The sequence below is a fragment of the Odocoileus virginianus genome, chromosome 3 (assembly GCF_023699985.2).
Source record: "Odocoileus virginianus isolate 20LAN1187 ecotype Illinois chromosome 3, Ovbor_1.2, whole genome shotgun sequence".
NCBI classification, from domain to species: domain Eukaryota; kingdom Metazoa; phylum Chordata; class Mammalia; order Artiodactyla; family Cervidae; genus Odocoileus; species Odocoileus virginianus.
The window spans coordinates 57,984,143-58,002,286 of record NC_069676.1 but is presented as its reverse complement, the minus strand read 5'-3'; the positions used below and the strand labels follow the sequence as shown (position 1 = coordinate 58,002,286).

Here is an 18,144-nt window from a genome sequence, read left to right as displayed (position 1 = left end):
GTCAGGCCCAGAATGTGGAGGTCAGCCTCCTTCCTCTCGCTGACTTCAGAGACACACACCTGCTGTGCGGGGCGCTCTGAGCAATGCCCCGTCAGCTGCCTGACGGTTCGCCCAGGGGGCTGTTCACAGTCTAGTTGCCCCCATGCCCAAGACTCTAATGCTGACTCCTGCCAGGATGCAGGAATGTGGCCAGGATGCAGCAACCCAAACTACACAGGCCCAGGGTCTTCAACAGGTAAACTGCTCAGGGAAAACCAACTAAGACCAAAGGGACCCAATGTAGCCGGTGGCTCTTATCTAGATTCCTATTTGACCAGACATAGAAAACATCATTAGGCAACTGGGGAAATGGGGACGCTGACTAGGTGGGCCAACTTTTTAGTGATTGTGCTTTTTTTTTAAAAAAAAAAAAAAAAAAGGGAGGAATCTAGTGGTGTTGGGGAAGAGAATGAAGATGTGGACGAACCAAGACTGGTCACAAGTCCAGAACTACCAAAGCTGGGATGGTGACTGGCGACTCTACACTGTTCTAGCGTGGGGCATGCTCTGCATTTTCCAGTTAAGACACTGGAAAAAAAGAGAAAAAAGTAACACTCCCTGTGGACTCTCAGCGGACATCTGGGAACCGCAGCACCAGTGAACATGCCCATCGCATAGAAGGACACCTGGGGAGCCTACGTTCCACTCCCCAGAGGTCAGGTCTGGTCTGAGTTCTGCCCCCTGACCCCACAGGGAGACAGAGGGCAGCAGGAGAGCAGGAGGGAGCTGCCCATGGCCATGGTCTGGAACCCAGGTCTCTGCCCACCCCACTGGGCCTGACTCCGCATCCTCCAGGTTGCCGCGGGAAAGCAACACGAAATGGAAAGCAGAAAGGAGACCGCCCGAGGGGGAAGCTCTGCCGGCCCGGGCCCTGCCTACCCCTGCCAAACAGCCTCCCCCACAGCCGCTCTGATCTGCCACTTCCAGAGACTTCCTTCCCACGTGATGAAAGAGAGAAGGATGGAAGTGGGAGAAAGCTTTCAGTTGAGGGAGGGGGGATCTATATATATGTGAGAAGACAGAGGAACAGATTGTCGGGGACGAAGAGAGGCAGAAAACCCACTGAGGCAAACAATAGCGTCTGGGATATTAAAAGCAGCTCCTCGGCAGAAGCCTCCGCCCTGCTCTACCTGCCCACGCTGCCTGCCCCGCCTCTGAGCTGGGGGTGGGGGTGGGGGGCCTACAGAGCCCTGGGTGGGAGAGAGAGTTCAAAGGTGGGGTACATGGGACACACTTCTGACCCCATCTCTGCCACGACCTCGCTGTGTGGCCCAGCCCCTGAGATTCGTGAGCCTCATTCTCCCACCTGCTGGAAGGGCTCTTAGTAACCCAGTCTGGGCTCTCTCACCAAAGAGCTTCTGGTCTGCTTTGCAAACCACAAAGCATGATACACATGGGGTGACAAGGACCTTCTTTCTGGGGTGGGTCAGGAAAGACTCACTGGAAGTGGAAGCAGCCTGAACACCTGGCTGGACCCCCACTCTGCCCTCTGTAGGTGCTGGGCAGTGAGGGCCCAGAGGGAACACACAGGGTCCCTTTCTACTGCAGGGGTCAGTGCCTGTAGGACCAAGCCCAGTAGCCTTCTAGAAGTCACAGCTGAGTGCACCACAAGAGTGCCCTTGTTCAGGCCATGGCGGGGGTTGGGGGCAGACTGGCCTAGCCTGCTGACCCCAGGGAAAAGGCACACAAACACAGGGGACCCAAGCCATGGAAGGCAGCACTTCTGAGGCCTCGGCCAGAACTGTCTGGAGTGGTTGCACATCCTAGGCCCACAGCTGAGGGAGCTGAAAAATCCCACTCCTGGGCATGTAGTCGAGCCTCCATGGTTCACCAGCCCTCAGGGAGTCTCACCCCAGGGGTTGAGAGGGCCAGTGGCCTCACCCAGGGTAACCAGCAAACTGGTGTCAGAGCCAGGGCTGGAAGCTGGTTCTCCAGGCACCAGACAGGAACTCCTAGGATCAACCATCCTAGACCTTAGATCTCTGATTTAACACCTTAACTTCAGCTTCTTAGAGGTCTCTTATTTCTCTCCAACTCAACCTGAAACTCTAAAGGCAGGGTCTTGCCTGTTAAATTTGGTACCTACCCTAGGCCTGGCACAGACTCTAGCCTGGGATTAATGCCTGCACAACAGTGCTGAGCCACGCAGGGACCATCCCCTGATCTGTCTTTGAGAGCAAAGGGGTAAGCCTAACCCCTACAGCGGGGGAGACTGAGGCACAGTGAGGGGACCTGGGAAGGGACCCATAGCCCCTCTCTGCCTCCCAGCCTGGGGCTCTGCCCACCACCCTGGTATCAATCCCTTACTCTCAGTGATGGACTAATAATAAAAACAGTGAAACTCATCAGTAGAGAAGTGCTTGATAAATGCATAATAATGATAATAATCATAATTAGAGAGCTGGGGATTAAGGAGCTAAAAAACCCCAAAGTTGGGAGGAGGCTGCAGCTCCCCCGGGCTCTGCCATCTTCCCTGAATCCTTCTGGGGATGCACAAAGTGCTGACTTTTTTTCCTTTTTCTTTTCTAACAGGGACTCCAAAACCTTGAGGACTAACGTACCAATTAAATGGTTCAGTTTAAGCATGATGTTCATTTTAATTGTGTTAGTCCGCCCCCACAGAGAAGGGCAAAGCGGCCCCCTCCCTCCCAGCTGTTTAGATCCTGCACACAGAAGGAGGTAGGCTCCAAAAGGCTCCTTAGAGAGCCCCAGGGCAGGGCCCGAGCCCCGCTGTCTTCCTGCCACAGGGAGGGGAGTGTCAGGGCAGGGCCAGGGAGCGAGCAGAGTATGGGCAGCCTGGGTTCTGACGCCAGGTCTGTCCCCTTATGACAACCATGTGATGCCAGGGCAGCTTATCCAAATTCTCTGGACTTACTCATTCCTTCCTCCTCAAAATGGTAATAAAAGAAGCACCTTTCCTCATAGGGCTGGTCTGGGGATTAAACAGAAAAATGAAAATGGGGACTAGCATAGTCCTTGGCACTTAGGAAGTGGCCAATGGTAGACGGAGTTGTTCACAGTTACTCTTCTAACCTAGGTTATTAAGGAGAGAAAGACAGTGAGCACCCCAACACCATAGGTGTGCATGACACCTGACCCTACTGATGGACTAATCAGTATATGATATGATATTTAAGGGGAGCTGGATAGGGAGACCCCACTCATCTGACGGTTGGGGACTCCGGCATCTCTGAGGGGCCTGGCTTCTAGTACCTTGGGGCTAGGGGAGGACGAATGGCATGCTGGCTGTGGGAAAGGCCTGGGGTTCACACAGAAACTCAGACACCTGCCAGGTGAATGCCAGCAAGTTTCTGGAGCTGGGGAGACAGGGGGGCTTGGTTCTGCCCTCAGCGGTAGAGCCAGGGGAGGATGGCTGGCAGCGTGTGGAGATGGGCTGCAGCTTCCTGAGCGAGGTCTGGGACCAGGCCCGTGGGGCTCTGACAGACCCTGCAGAGAAGGCTCCTGGGTCCCAAGAGGAAGTGGGGTATACACGGAACCAGGGCCCAGTGCCTGCCTCTTTCTGGGCTTCTTACGGGTCATAAGAGTTTGGGGAGATCAGTCCAGCTTGTTGGGCCTCAATTCCTGGCACAACACGTGCCTCCCGCAGTAACAGCCCCTCCCTGTCAGGCAGCATGCTGTGTACCTGCGCCTCGGAGCTGAGGGAGCCAACTCTGACCCTCCTTTGGCAGGCTCTGCTTCCTGCCTCCCAGGGTTATTGTGGAGATGAAAGTGTTAAAAAAAGAAAGGGCTCGGGAAACGGGGAAGCGCTCTAAGTGGGACAGACCTGCCCTCCCCGTGCCCCCGCCCCCGCCGTCTCCCAGGCCCATCTGCCCAGCTCTTAGCCTAAGCGGCCTCAGGGACAGGCCAGCCTACCTGGCTCGATGGCAGGTCCTCATCACTGCTGGTTGAGGACTCCTCTGCTTTCTTCTCCAGGGAGGCGGAGGCCAGGGTCTTGCTTGTGGCAGTTTTGGAGCTACCCTCTTTCTGAGGGGACAAGAACATGGTGGGCACGGGGGCATTTGTTAGCTGAGAGGAAGCACAGCTGAGAGGCCAGCGAGCAACAATCCTCACTCTCCCGGGAAGAGAGCATGACGCCCTTTACCCACAGCGTGTGTGGCGGGGTGGCCAGCATGCCCCACAGACACTGGGAACACAGGCCTCCACACTGCCCATCCTCCCTCCAGAGCTTACTCCAACCATGAAAGGGGTGTGTGAGTCAGGTACCACTAAAACCCGAGGGCTGGCGGGCAGCTGGCCAGGCGTCTGAGTGACAGGTGGCAGGGGTGAGCCAGAGGCCCCAGCACAGCTCACATCTGGCTGTCACATCCCCAGCTAAAAGCAGGAGCTGGTCGAGAGCAGTTCAACCAGCTGTTATCCTCTCCTGCCAGCCCAGGAATAAACGAGGGGGCTGGCTGGAGATGGCAGTCAGGAGCCAGAGGAGGACCTAGAGCAGGGACTAAACTGAAACGTGCTGGTGGCGGAGGGGAGGCCAGGCCAGGGCAGAGGGCAGCTCTGTGCCTCCCTGTTGGTGTGAAGGTCTAATTTTTACTACTCAGAAAAGCAGGACCAAACTGCTAGGGCCTCCAGTTTCTTGAACGCACCTGCCAATGCAGGAGACTTAATGTGGGTTTGATCTTGGGTTGGGAAGATCCCTTGGAGGAGGGCATGGAACCTACTCCAGTATCCTTGCCTGGAGAATCCCATGGACAGAGGAGCCTGGCGGGCTACAGTCCATAGAGTCACAAAGAGTCGGACATGCCTGAGCGACTTAGCACGCACAGAATTAATTATTTATTTGGCTATACTGGGTCTTAGTTGCTGCATGTGGGATCTAGTTCCCTGACCACAGGTTGAACCCGGGCCCCAGCACTGGGAGCGCAGAGTCTTAGCCACTGGACCACCAGAGAAGTCGCTGGAGCCTCCAATTTCTTAAGAAAAGCTAGAAGATCCTGATTTGGGTGTGCACTTCCCAATTTTTTACTGGGTCAACTACAGTGCACACTGCAACAGCCAAGTCCCCATGTCTTCCTTGCTAACAGAACCCTGACTCTGTCCTGGCGAGCCCCACCACAGGCTTTCGAGAGGGTGGCTCTTTCTCCCAGGCAATCGCAGGAACTGCAGGCCCCTCATCAATGAGTGGCATTTTTTTTTTGGGTGGGGATGGCAGAGGACAGATAGACCACATGCCTTAGATCTGGTCAAGGAGCTAAGTGGAGGGGAAGTCAACTGGGGGATTTTCTCTTTAGGAGATGTTGCAGCCCTGCTGTGACAATAAGGCAGATAAAACATGCAGACAGAAGAAATCTGAGTCAGCAATGATGCTAGGCTGAAGGGACCACCTTCACAGAAACCCTACCATGAAACTTCATGCCCTGAGATAATCAATCCCCTTAAGATCCATCTGAGCGCTTATGAAGTAGCTCTTGTTTTCTCTTGCAGATTAAGATATCCTGACTGATACAATAACCTGATTAAAACTTTACAAAAAGTTATCATGGTCCAAAACACGGCTAGGACCCTTGTGTCTCAGTCTGGCATTTAGGCTCCCATAGATATTATTGGTAACAAGCAACTAGAAGTGACTGCTGCCTGCAGGACAGCTGGCCTTTGCTGAGCCCATCTGACTTCACAACCCCTCTCCTTTCCACACTCTCCTGTCTCCTCCCTGGGGAGCCTGTCTCCACTTTAGTGTCTAGAGAACCCCAGGTCTTCCTCCAAGCTCAGCTCAATCATCTCATCCAGCCTCTCAGACACTCTTTTTTCCCAGCTCCATCAGAAGAAGCACTACCAGAACATGCTCTGGTAACCCAGTCACCTTGTCTCACCCTACAGACTACAAGTTCCTTGAGGGCACGGCCAATGTCTTTCATGCCTTCATCTCTATCAACAAGACAGCATGCTCAATAGTTGATCTGCTACACCAAAGGCAGAGAGGTTAGTGCTATGAGCACTCACACCTCTTGGTGCTTGTTTACTTGTGAAGAAAACACAAATCTAGGAGGGATTAGAGTTCAGCCTGGAGCAGGGATTGCCAGCTTCCCTTAAGGAATGGAAGATCTGGCCACACATGTCCATCAGGTCACAACTGGCTGGAGCCGAGTTTGCCCTTGTTGCCACCACTCCCTTGGTCTCTCCTGACACCAAGGCTTCATGTGAGCTGCCGTTTATCACCTCCACTAGGCCTGTACCACTCAGGTCATTTCCATCACATGTCTGAGCCCTGTGAGTCCTGGAGTCTGTCACCCTGAACTACACGTTGTAGCCACTCCTGCAAGCAGACAGAAGAAGAATCATCCAGATAAAAGTTGGGTCCTCATTCCTTCTTTCTCCCCATTCCCCAGGCTTCACACTGAGCTAGAAGAACTCTCTCTGAGAGACACACATACCAACAGGAGGCCCTAGGCCCCGTTACCTACAGGACAACGGGGTGAGGGATGTGGCTTCCTCCCACTCCCCGGGGCCTCATGGTACCTACACCACACCGAAGCCCCCTCCTGGTTCTCTGACTGGGACATCCTTGAGGGCCTGGCCTGGCCTCCCATGGGGCTGGTGGGCCCATTAGCGTCGTGGAGGCCTTGGTAGATATGGGAGTACCAAAGCCACCTTTTATTGGGGAGGCCCTGGTTTCGCTGGGGGCGGGGGGTGGGGTTGTTTACAGGAGGTTTTACCTAAGGAAACATGGGAGACAGCAGCAGGGGGAAAGGTCCCTGGAGTCAGAGCCTAAATCTGGTCTTGCTTCTTCACTTGGCCCTGAACCCAAGTTTCGACATGGGAGTAGGTGGCGGTAGCTTGGAGGCCTGGCACCACAGCTGCTTCCTCATGAGACCTCACCTGGGCTGAAGGTGCAGCTGCTGGCGCGTCCCCGTCACTGTCCGACTCCTCCTCGCTGCTGCTCTCTGAGTCCTCCTCCTGCCTCCTGGCCTGGGCAGCTGGGGGTCCTGCCTTCCCAGGGGGTACCGGGGTAGCCCCTTTCTTGGGGGATGCCTTGGTGGGGGCTGAGGCAGTTCTGACCTGGGGGGTCTTTCCTGAGGGCTTTGCCTGGAGTGAGAGAAACAGGATCAGGAAAGGGGGGACGGGAGATGGCTGGGGCACGTGCAGCTGTGCTGTGGACGGCTCCTGGTCCAGAGGACAAGCATGGGGCTGCTCTCCGCCCCCCGGGGCCTCACCTGAGCAGGCGCCTCTCCCTCACTGTCCGACTCCTCCTCACTGCTCTCCGAGTCCTCCTGTGAGCCCCTGACAGGCCCAGGTTGGGCCTGGGCTGTTGCAGCTGCTGCCTTCCCCACAGCCGGCACAGACGCCTGGCCCCTCCCAGAGACGGCGCTGCTCTGGGGGGCTCTCGCTGGTGGTTTTACCTGAATCGGGAGGCGGGAATGATATTGAGGAAGGAAGAGGAAAGCACTGTTCCCTTTAGGTGAAACCCCACCCAGGGCACAGCTCTGGGGAGGTCACTCCCACCTGTGCAGGACCCTTGTCCAGGCTAGGACCATTGCGTGGTCCTCCCCTCCATTCCACCCCGGCACCTCTTTCGGCTCTGGTCCTACTTGCCTTGGCTGGGGACCCCACTTTGGCTTGAGCAACAGCAAGGGTCTCCTTTCCAGGAGCTGGTGCTGCCACTTTGGCTGAAGTCACTCTGGTGGCAGAAGGGTTGGCTTTGGTCTGAGGGGTTTTCACTGAAGTCTTCACCTGGAAGGAGAAAAGGGAATTAATTATGTAAAGGATGTAAGCAGTGAGCCAAGAATGCCAATTCTGGAGTCAGATGCCAGAATCTGGATTCTGACTCCTCCAATAACACCTGTAAGAACCTGGGCAAATCATTTGAGGTCACTGGGCCTCACTTTCTTCCTCTGTAAAATGGGAATGAGGAAGGGTGAGGACAAAACGTGAGATGTCACAGTGTTTAACACAGTGCTGGCACATAATAAGCACTCAACCTCATTACTGTTGTGAGCACTTTTTCTTCAAGTTAGCTAAGCATAAGACTACCCTGAACAAAGGTTTTCCAGGCTCCCTTTCAGCTAGGTGGCCATGTGATTAGCTAATGATTGTAAGTCAAGCATAAATTTGACTTTTTTACACATGTAGAAGATTTGTCTTCTTCCTTCCTGCTGCCTGGAATACTGAGGCAATAGCTGGAGCTCAAGCAGCCATCTTAGTCTATCAGGTAGAAGCCAGGTACTCAGGATGGCAGAACAAAAAGGAAAACCACTGTTGTCTGAGGTTTTCTTCAGCTTAACCTAACCTTAACTGATATCCAAGAAATCCCCTAAAAGTTTATCAGTGTCTCCAGCAAATACAGACCTAGAAACATAAGAGCAACAAAGAGCAAAATCCTTAATAAGAGTGTGAAAGGAAACCTTGCTAATGTGAAATCGGATGAGGGATTTGGCAGCATTTCAAGGTCCATCTCATTCAGAGATGTCATCTGAGCAGAGGTATGCCCCATAATTTAGCTTCCCTCATTTATATAAGACCGAGTGAAATTAACATTCATGAACTGAATAAAGGAAACAGTCTAAAGCATAGCTTATGTGTGATGAAGAAAAGGGGCTAATCAGCACAGAACTCAAATTATCAGAGGGGAGTAACGTCTTTGACATAGACTTACAAAAACAAAAGACACCATGTCTAAGTTGCCCTAAAAAGTCAGTAAGTTTAAAAGGATTGAAATCACACAAAATATATTCTATAGCCACAACAGAATTAAATTAAAAATCATCAACAAAAACAAACCTGTATTAATTCCATACATTTAGAAATTAGCCCACCCTTTTTTTTTCCTGGTATGTGGCCACGTTGCATAACATGTGAGATCTTAGTTTCTTAACCTGGGATTGAACCAGCCTCCCTGCAGTGGAAGCACACAGTTTTAACCACTGGACTGCCAGGGAAGTCCCTCAACCCACTGTTTTTTAAAGATATTTACTTGGCTGCACCGCATCTCAGCTGCAGCATGGAGGATCTAGTTCTTTGACCAGGGATTGAACCCAAGCCCCCTGCATTGGGAGTGTAGAGTCTCAGCCCTTGGACCACCAGGGAAGTCCCAACACACTTCTTAATAATCCATGGCTCAAAGAATAAAATTAAAAATACAGTACTTTAAAATTCACGGGACAAAGCTAATACAGTCCTCAGAGGGAAATTTATTGTGTTAAATGTTTAAATTAGAAAGAAAAATCTAAAATTAAAAAAAAAAAAATCTAAGTTTCCATCTTAAAAAGCTAGAAAATGAAGAGCAAATCAAACTCAAAGTAAGGAAAGAAATAATAAAGATCATTGGAAATTAATGAAAAAGAAAATAGGAAAATAAGAGAAAAAAAATCAATGAAGTCAAAAGTTATTCCTTTGAAAAAATGAAATTTGTAATTCTTTAGTTAAAGTAACCAAGTAATAGGACAGAAGACACAAATTACCAAAAATTATGAAAGAAAGCAGGACATCACTACAGATCCTATGGATAGTAAAAGGATATAGAGGAATGTTATGGACAAATTTAAGCTAATCAGCTATACAACTGAGATGAAAATGGACAAGTTTCTAGAATGGCACAAATTATTAACTGCACAGAAGTATTAAAAGGTACAAAATATAAACTTACTTCAAGAAGAAAAAAATCTCAATACACCAACATCAATTAGAGAAACTGAGTCATTAAAAATCTTCACCCACATACACAAAAAGGCCAGGTCCAGATGGCTTTACTTATGAATTTGAATTGCGTGAAGAAAAGAAATAATACCAGTGCAACACAAACTCTTGAGAAAAGAGGTTTTATGAGGCAGGATCACACAATACCAAAACCAGGCAAAGATATCACAAGGAAATTACAGACCAATATTCTTTGTGAACACAAGACACAAAAATCCTCACAAATGATTTGCAAACCAAACTCAGCAACAAATAAAAAGGAGAATGCACTCAGACCAAGATGGACTTATTCCAAGAACGAAAGATTGATTTAATACCCCCAAAACAACTAATGTCATACATATTAACAATAGAAAAAAAAAATCACTTTCTTAAAGAAAAAGCACTTGACAAAAATCTAACTCCAATTCATGATAAGAACTCTCCACAAATTAGAAATAGAAGGAAACTTCCTCCATCTGATCAGAAGCATCTATGAAAAACTTAGAGCTAACATCACACAACTGAATGCTTTAAGATTAAAAATAAGACAAGGATGTCTACTCTCACCACTACTATTCAACATTTTACTGGAGGTTCTAGCCAGTCCAGTAAGGCAAGAAAAAGAAATAAAAGTTACCTAGATTAGAAAGGAAAAAGTAAAACTGTCCTTAATTTGAAGGCATGATCTGTATAATAGAAAATCCTAAAGAATCTACAAAAGTCACTAGAACCGATAAGCAAGTATAACGATGTCACAGGACGTAAGATCATACACATCACAAATTCAGGCCCACAAGGCACCACACCACTTATTCAGCCATTCATCACTGACTGAACATCTCTCCCCTGCCTTTCTCACACCAGGGCTATCTTTCTTTTCACAGCATTTAAATCATGAATTATCTCCTTTCTGAGTCTTTGGCACATTTGGTTTCCCAGAACCCATCCTGACTGTTAATTTGTTTGTTTTAAACTTCAGTTTCCTCAGTGGATGGTTTACTTCTAGCTGGCTGGGTGGGTATCTCTGAGCAGATCAATTTCTGACCTCAGCAATGCTGAGAACACTGATTAGAAATACTGATTAGAAACCAGTTAATATGTATAGCACTGACGGTGAGTCCATACAAGTATTATCTCATTTAATCCTCATAATAACCTCACAAAAGAGGCAGTTATTATCCGCATCCCTGGATGAAAGTAACGAAAAGAACTTGGCCAGTTAGACTCCTCTTATTAGTCCTGCTTGTTTTAGCAGAGGCTTGTCAGATCTCTTGAAGCTAGGAAAGGCAGTTTCGTCTGACAGAGCACCAGCTTATAAGGCTAGGCCCCTGCAGAGGGACTGGCTGCTCTTTTTCAACCCAAGAAAACATAATGCCCCAAAATATGACTATTTCTGTGGCTGGAAAAGTTGTGGTAAAGATGTAACAGAAAGGGACTTCCCTAGCGATCCACTGGTTAAGACACTGAACTTCTATTCCAATGGCATGAGTCTGATCCCTGGTTGGGAAACTAAAACCCTGCAATGCATCTTGGCCAAAAAAACAAAACAAACAAAACCTTAGTAGAAGGAAGTGGGAAAGGCTTTGGAGTTAGCGGCTGGTGGGGCTGGATCAAATCACCAAACAACTCCTCTATGCTCCAATTTCTTTGTCCAGAAACCAAAGCAAATGAACACTGTCTCATGGGACAGGTGGAAGGCTCAAATGCAAAGACTAGTACTTAAATGATCAGCACACTGAAACTTTTAAGGCACTGGTCTGGAATGTCTCTATAGCTTGGAAAAACAGGATAGGAGCCTATTGAGCTGAGACTCTGGGAAGGCCAAGAATAGCTTAAAATTTCAGTAAAGGAATTACAGGACCTTGGGTCCCACAAGATAACAGTGAGAGCAAGACAAAAAAAATTCACAGAAATGTGTACTCTGGTACAGGGAAACAAGAAATTAGTGACTAATATGAGTGGTTAGTGAAAAAAAGAGCGACAATTAAAAATAATAAACGGTGGGTGGGTGAGTGAGCAGGGAGTGAGCTATCTTCACTTCTCCCGGCTTTGCGGGTCTGGAAGACAACTCTTGAGTCTGCTCCCTCAGGGAGATGGATGAGAACTTGCTGTGTGCAAGCCCCTCGGCTGGATGTGGCAGTGGAGAGCTCATCAAATTCAACTCTGTGCAGGTCAATTTCCAACTTACAGAAGAATAAACAGAGGCCCTGATGGATTGCAGCACTTGCTAGGACATGGAGCTGGGACTTGAACCCAGGCAGCCCAGCTCCAAAATTCCCACCACTCGCCACTGACATGGTCTCCCCTAGTGATCCCACCAGAACGCTCTGCTTGGGGAACTCAAAAAGCCAGGCACTCTCCTGGCTCTCGTACAAGCTAGTTTCTCTGCCTGGAAAACTTCACATCACCTGGCCAACTCTCTCAGCCCCCAGTTCAGGTGCCACTTCATCCAAGAGATCTGCTCTCCGGCAAAAGCCCTAGATGCCATCGTCTGCCATGCTCTGCTGGCCTAGGCACACACCCTCCATCTCAACCCTGTTACACATGCTGATACAATCTGTGGACATATCCGTCCCCCATCTAGGCTGGGAACCATGAGAGCCAGGGCCAAAGGAGCCCCAGACAGGATGGAACCTGGCGGATGGAGTACTCAAAAGAGCTGGTGTAAAAAGAAGCCTCCGTGGGAGCTCAAAAGGTGATGAAGGAGACCCTGGAGGTCGACCCTGCAGCTCTTACGGGCGTAGGAGATGAGTGCAAAGTGCAGAATGAGGCTGAGCTGAGGGTGCCGCTCAGGCTTCTGCATACCCAGGCGGGGCAAAGGCAGCCCAGGTTAGCCCATCCTCAGCCCCACCCCAGGCCTCACCTGTGCAGGAGTTGCGGCCGCTTCCTCATTGTCTGACTCCTCACTGCTCTCCGAGTCTTCCTGCGCCTCAGTCTTGACCTGTGCCACTGCGGGTCCTGCCTTCCCAGGGGGCCCTGGGGTGGTCCCTTTCCCTGAGGGCCCCTTGGTGGGTGCTGAGGCAGCTTTCACTGGGAGGCTCTTCCCTACAGACTTCATCTGGAGCGACACAGAAGAGAGGCCTATCATAGGGGCCGAAGGACCCATGGGGGCCAGCCCCGACCCAGCCAAATGAACTTGGCCTCACCTGTCCCCCTGCGGCAGCAGGAGCTGTCTCCTCCTCGCTCTCGGACTCCTCGCTGCTTGAAGAGTCCTCCCCCGGCTTCTGGGTGCGCCTGACTACGGCAGGGGATGATGCGCAGGTGGGTGTACTCACTGTTGCTGCTGTCCGGGGGGCTGGGGTGCCGACTTGCACTGGGGGGACCCTGGCAGATGCGGGTGTAATGGGGGTGCCCTTCTTTGGGGAGGCCTTGATCTGAGAAGTTTTCACCGCTGATTTTGCCTGAGGGGACACACAATTCAGAAGCTTGAGAAGGATCGTGGACTCAGAGCCCCCATGTGCCCAGGGCTGGAGCTCACTGCCATCCCTCCCCACAGCCCCCCCGTGGAGCTGACTGGTTGGCGGGGGGCAGTTCAGGCCGTGTAGCCACCCCTCCTGAGACCCTACCTGGGCTGGAGTCTTGGCTACAGGAGCTTCATCCTCACTGTCTGACTCCTCCTCACTGCTCTCTGAGTCTTCCTCGGCCCTTTCGACCTTGATCTGGGTGGTTGCAGGCCCGGCCTTCTGAGGGGGCCCCTTGGTGGGACCTGAGGCAGGTCTGACCTGGAGGGCTTTCCCAGAGGACTGTGCCTACAGCGAGACACAGAGATGAGAGGCTCACCCGGTCCAGGGAGTGGGCTTCCGCACTGAGCAGGAGAGATGAACCTCACAGGCAGAGGACTCACCTGGGCTGAGGTCCCTGCCCTCTGCACCTCCTCCTCGCTGTCCGATTCCTCCTCACTGCTGCTCTCTGAGTCCTCCTGCTTCCCGTCCTGGGCGGCCACAGACCTTGCCTTCTGAGGGAGCGCTGGGACTGTGCCCTTCACCGAGGGTCCCGCACCCATGGCTGAGGCAGCTCTGACCTGAGAGTTTTTCTCCAAGGGCTTTGCCTGGGAGTGACAGAGGACAGGACGGGAGGCTTAGTGGGGACCGTGTAATGTAAGACAGGAGGTGAGGAGGGTGAATGGAGGTTCTGGTACAGAGGATGAGAGGCCCACAGGGTCTCTGCAGGTGACTCCCAGGGCTGGGCTGGGCATCCTCCAACCTCACCTGAGCCAGGCTTGTAGTCTGCCGCACGGCCGCGGGCTCCTCGCCCTCGCTGTCCGATTCCTCGCTGCTGCTGCTCTCCTCCTCCTGCTTCCTGGGCTGGGTGGCTGCAGGCCCTGCCTTGCCAGGGGGTGCTGGAGGGGCCCCTTTCTTAGGGGAAAGCACCTGGGTGGGTGCTGCGGAGGCGGCTTTAACCTGGGGGATCTTCCCAGAGGGCTTTGCCTGGAGAGAGAGAGAAACAGAATTGGGGAGAGAGCCCAGACGGTGGACTCGAGAAAACACAGGAGAGCAGATGGGGTCGAAGACACCAGACACCACATGGCCCTGTGCATGACCGGGGCATGTGGAGCGAGAGAATAAGCCCTCAGAAGGCCTCCTGGGGTGGGGTGCCAGCTCCGGGATCCTCTCTCCAGGTCCCACCTGCACTGGGGTCTTAACAGCTTGTGTCTCCTCCTCGCTGTCTGACTCCTGGCTGCTGCTCTCTGAGTCCTCCTCTGGCTTCCCCGTCATGGCCTGGGTGGCTGAGGGCCCTGCCTTCCCAGGGGGTGCTGGGGTGGCCCCTTTCCCAGGGGTCCCCTTGGCAGGACTAGGAGCAACTTTGATTGGGACAGTTTTCTCCAAGGCCTTCACCTGGTAAAAGAGAAAGCATGGTTTGTTCATTTCTTTCTGAAAACTCTCTTGCGATGTCTTAAGAATAAAGCCTGAGCCCTTAGTGAGGCTCACGAGACCCCTTGCTTCTCTCCCTACTCCTCGCTTTGACTGACACTCCAGCCAGTATGACTGACCAGCCAGATGGCCATATCTCCTCATTCCTGGGGCCCTCACACCCCCGTCCATCTCACCTCACCACCAATGCCTCATCCTCTGGGTATCAGATAAGATACCAGTTCCTTATACTAGTTTTCCATGATGGCCAGAGTGGATAGGTTCCTCACCTGGGCAGGCTCAGGGCTCTAAGGGCCTTTTACCACCAGTCTGACCCCTCATCCTTGCTGCTCTCTGACTCCAACAGTTTCCAGTGCCTCTGGTTTTCCCTCAGGACATGCCCAACTGCAGCTCTGGCCACCCACGCAAGAAGGGGATTCTAGCAGATGGAACAGAGCTGGACTCCTATTTGCTAACAAGCCATGATTTGGCCTGAGAAGCCAGAGGGCCAGGTAACTAAAACTTCTCAAGTCCCTTCACAGCAGGACCAGCCGGGACAAAGACAGCAGCCTGTTTACTAGACAGGGGAATGGAGGTGAAGGGGGTACTGGGCAGGGTTCTTCCCTTTGGGCAGGAAGGGCAATTTCCAGAAGCAGCTGAAGCAAAATCAGGTGCCCTTGCCCTTCAACTCCCAGAGCCCCGCCTCCCTCTCCCCAAACTCCAGGGCCAGTGTCCTCTGGCAGGGGAGGTGCTCTTTACACTGCTGCCCCGGCACCGGAGGAGCAGGCCTCCCTTGGGCCTCACCTGACTGGGTGTCCCCGCAGGGGCCTCCTCCTCACTCTCGTCGGACTCCTCGCTGCTCTCTGAGACCTCTTCTGGCTTCTTGGCCCTGCTGGCTGGGGTCACAGCACTGCCTTTGACTTGGGGTGTTACAACCCCTGCCTTCCCTGGGGTTGGTGCTGCACTTTTTCTCGGAGACTCCTTGACTGCAGCGGCTGAGGATCTGACCTGCAGTGGTTTTACTGCGGCTTTCACCTGGAACAAGAGTATGGGATCAGAGAATCACCCTGTCTACCATTGAGGAGTGTAAGATGCTTCATTGTCTGTAAAGCTCTCTCTTAATACCATCTGGTTCTCAAACAACTCCTTAAGATACCATCTTTACACCCATTTTCCAGAAAAAGACAAGAGGCTCAGAGGGGTTAAACCACTAACGCTGATAGTAAGGGGCAGAGCTCTCAACCACCAGGCTCCTCTATACCATCTGGCACACAGGGCTCAGTGGAGGGGCAGCCTCTCTCAAGCAGGATAGCTCATACTTGTCTACCCCTCCAAATGCTAACACAGGATCTGATCATGGTGGCTACAAGGGCCAAGAGGCCAGGACCTGAACTCTAGTCTTGGCACCAGCCTGCCGAGATTCCTGGGGCACACTCCCTCCCTCTCTGGCCCACTGAAGCTACATGTTTGGCTGCTGGCTTCCAGGGCCAGGTGTGTGCCCCTTCCCTTGACAGAGCCTGGAGATGGAAGCCCAGGGTGCCTTTATAGCTGGCTGTAACTAGGGCCCAAAGGTAGGATGGAATATGAGAGGCAGCCCGCAGTTAGGCCTGCATCTTCAGGGGTTACTGGTTGAGGTGGGAAGGTAAGGTAGGAAGCACCATGGGTGCCAGGTCAATTTGATCCCAGAACCTATTATTCTCTCTCCCCATCTCTTCACTGGCTGCCCTGGTGCCAGCCTTTGGCATCTCCTGCCAGTATTACTCCAATAGCCCCCTCAACCATCTCACTGCATTTATGAAGCACCGTCCTCCAACCCAGGCCACAACCAGCGATGTTTTGGAACCATAAATCAGGCCATGTCACCTGTATGCCTATAACCCTGCAATAGTTTCCCACAGCCCCCAGGACTAAACGTGGTCCTCATGGTCAGGCACGGATCTGGCCCCTGCCTACCTCAGACTTCATTTTACATCACTTTCTCCTTCATTCATGAAATTGTGGCTCACTGTTCCTGAAAAGCACCAAATCTGCTGTGTGTCCATCCTTGCCCATGCTGTCCCTCTGCCCGCATCACATTCCTGTTACTGCTCCTCATGGCTTTCTACATTTTCCATTCATCACTGCAGTTACATTTCTGAAGGTCCCTTTCACTCCCCCACGGCAGCAGGAACCCTGCCTACCACTTGGAAGGTGCACACTAAGGAATAACCTGCAGGGACTCCAGGTCACGGTTCACAGAAGAGACAAGGCCACGGACTTCCTCAGGCCGGTGCTGAGACCCAGCATTCACCAGCAGACCCAGAACCTGCTCAGTAGCCTGACCCCAGACGGCCACGCTCCTGGCCCCACGGCCTCTGCTTGTGCAGCTTTTCCTGCTCGAACACTCACGCCCTGACAGGCCCACACGGTGGAGCCCCTGTGCGTCAGGCCCTGGTCCCCTGCCGCCTCTCCCAGAAGTCTCCCCCTACCAACTCCAGGCCCTCTTCCTGCCCAGAGCACAGTGAAAATCTGGCTCCCAACCTGCCCAGGGCTCAGCCTTCCAGGTCCTGGTCACCCCAAAACACCCACTGAACGGGGAGAGGTACCACTGGGAGGTGAGGCCCCTGGCCAGGTTCCAGGAGGGTCAGAGGTTTGTTTGCAGAGGGCCGCTCTGAGGCTTGGGGGCAATTACCTCCAAGTCCGTCTCATCACTCGAGCTGGTGGTATCCTCACTGGAGCTGTCAGCCTGGTCAGCGGATGCCATTCCTGAGGGATAAACAAGAAGGGGACTGAGGGCCAACCCTTTATAGACCCGCCTGCCTCTCGTCGGCACCCTCCACGCCAATTACTCAGGGCCAGGTATGAGTACTGCCTCCTCCCCGCATGGAAGACAAACAGCTGAGGTGCATACCATACTCCCCCCCTGCCCCTGCACAGCTGAGGGCCTGGTAAGAGGTGTAACAATAGGTCCACACAAGCGCCAGCACCGGGGGGCTTAGAAAACCTCCTTCCCCCATCACAGGGCAGCAGGCGGGGCAAATGCCTATTTTACATGTGATACAGAGGCAAACCCAGGCCTCTCGGCTTAGCCTCTAAGCCTCTGTGGAGGGTGCTGGTACCCACCTAACAGCAATAAGCCAGAAAATGCTCCAACCCCACCCCGGCTGCTCATACTCCCTCAGCAGAGCCTGAGGTGTCCCTGCAGCAGATTCTCTCTCACCCAGGGGAGGGGAAAGTGGCCTGAGGCGGGGGTCCTCGCCGTCATGGAGACAACCGCCTGAATTCCAGAATGTCCTGGGGGCCTGACAAAGCAGTGCCCAGGTCTGCCTCCCCAGCCTGCCCTCGGGGCCTGGCCCTAGAGGCTGGGGCTCCTCACCAGGCGTGGTGGCAGTTCTGAGGGCTGACACGCTGCCCTTTTCCTCGGTTTCTGACACCAAGACAGCATTTGCCGAGGGCCCTGTAGTCTTCTGGGGTGACTTCCCAGGGAGGAGGTGGGCCACTGCCTTTCCAGGGGCAGGGTGTGTCGTGGAGTTCACCGTCTTGCTGGCTTTCGTGGTCTTTGCCTACAGAGAACAGAAGTGACAGACACTGGGTACGGTCAGGTGGATAAGAGCACAGACCACTTCGGCTCCCACCTCCGCCACTTCTC

The 18,144-nt window shown here is 52.6% G+C and overlaps 1 protein-coding gene across 9 annotated transcripts in view; it reads right to left on the bottom strand.

Moving 5' to 3' along the window:
• TCOF1 (treacle ribosome biogenesis factor 1) overlaps positions 1-18,144 on the bottom strand; it is a 37,879-nt gene that overhangs the window by 10,762 nt on the left and 8,973 nt on the right. For 7 of the 9 annotated variants that reach the window (XM_070465644.1, XM_070465643.1, XM_020885128.2 and 4 more), the window contains exons 5-17: positions 17,872-18,058; positions 17,188-17,261; positions 15,321-15,551; positions 14,292-14,501; positions 13,875-14,093; positions 13,511-13,714; positions 13,233-13,415; positions 12,813-13,067; positions 12,530-12,724; positions 7,585-7,722; positions 7,206-7,391; positions 6,871-7,077; positions 3,913-4,023 (exon numbers count right to left, since the gene is read on the bottom strand). In XM_070465644.1, coding sequence (XP_070321745.1) covers positions 3,913-4,023; positions 6,871-7,077; positions 7,206-7,391; positions 7,585-7,722; positions 12,530-12,724; positions 12,813-13,067; positions 13,233-13,415; positions 13,511-13,714; positions 13,875-14,093; positions 14,292-14,501; positions 15,321-15,551; positions 17,188-17,261; positions 17,872-18,058 — 2,400 coding nt within the window. Of the gene's footprint in view, positions 1-3,912; positions 4,024-6,870; positions 7,078-7,205; positions 7,392-7,584; positions 7,723-12,529; positions 12,725-12,812; positions 13,068-13,232; positions 13,416-13,510; positions 13,715-13,874; positions 14,094-14,291; positions 14,502-15,320; positions 15,552-17,187; positions 17,262-17,618; positions 17,690-17,871; positions 18,059-18,144 lie in introns of those variants that run through there. The other 2 variants (XM_020885134.2, XM_020885131.2) reach the window with 2 other exon arrangements.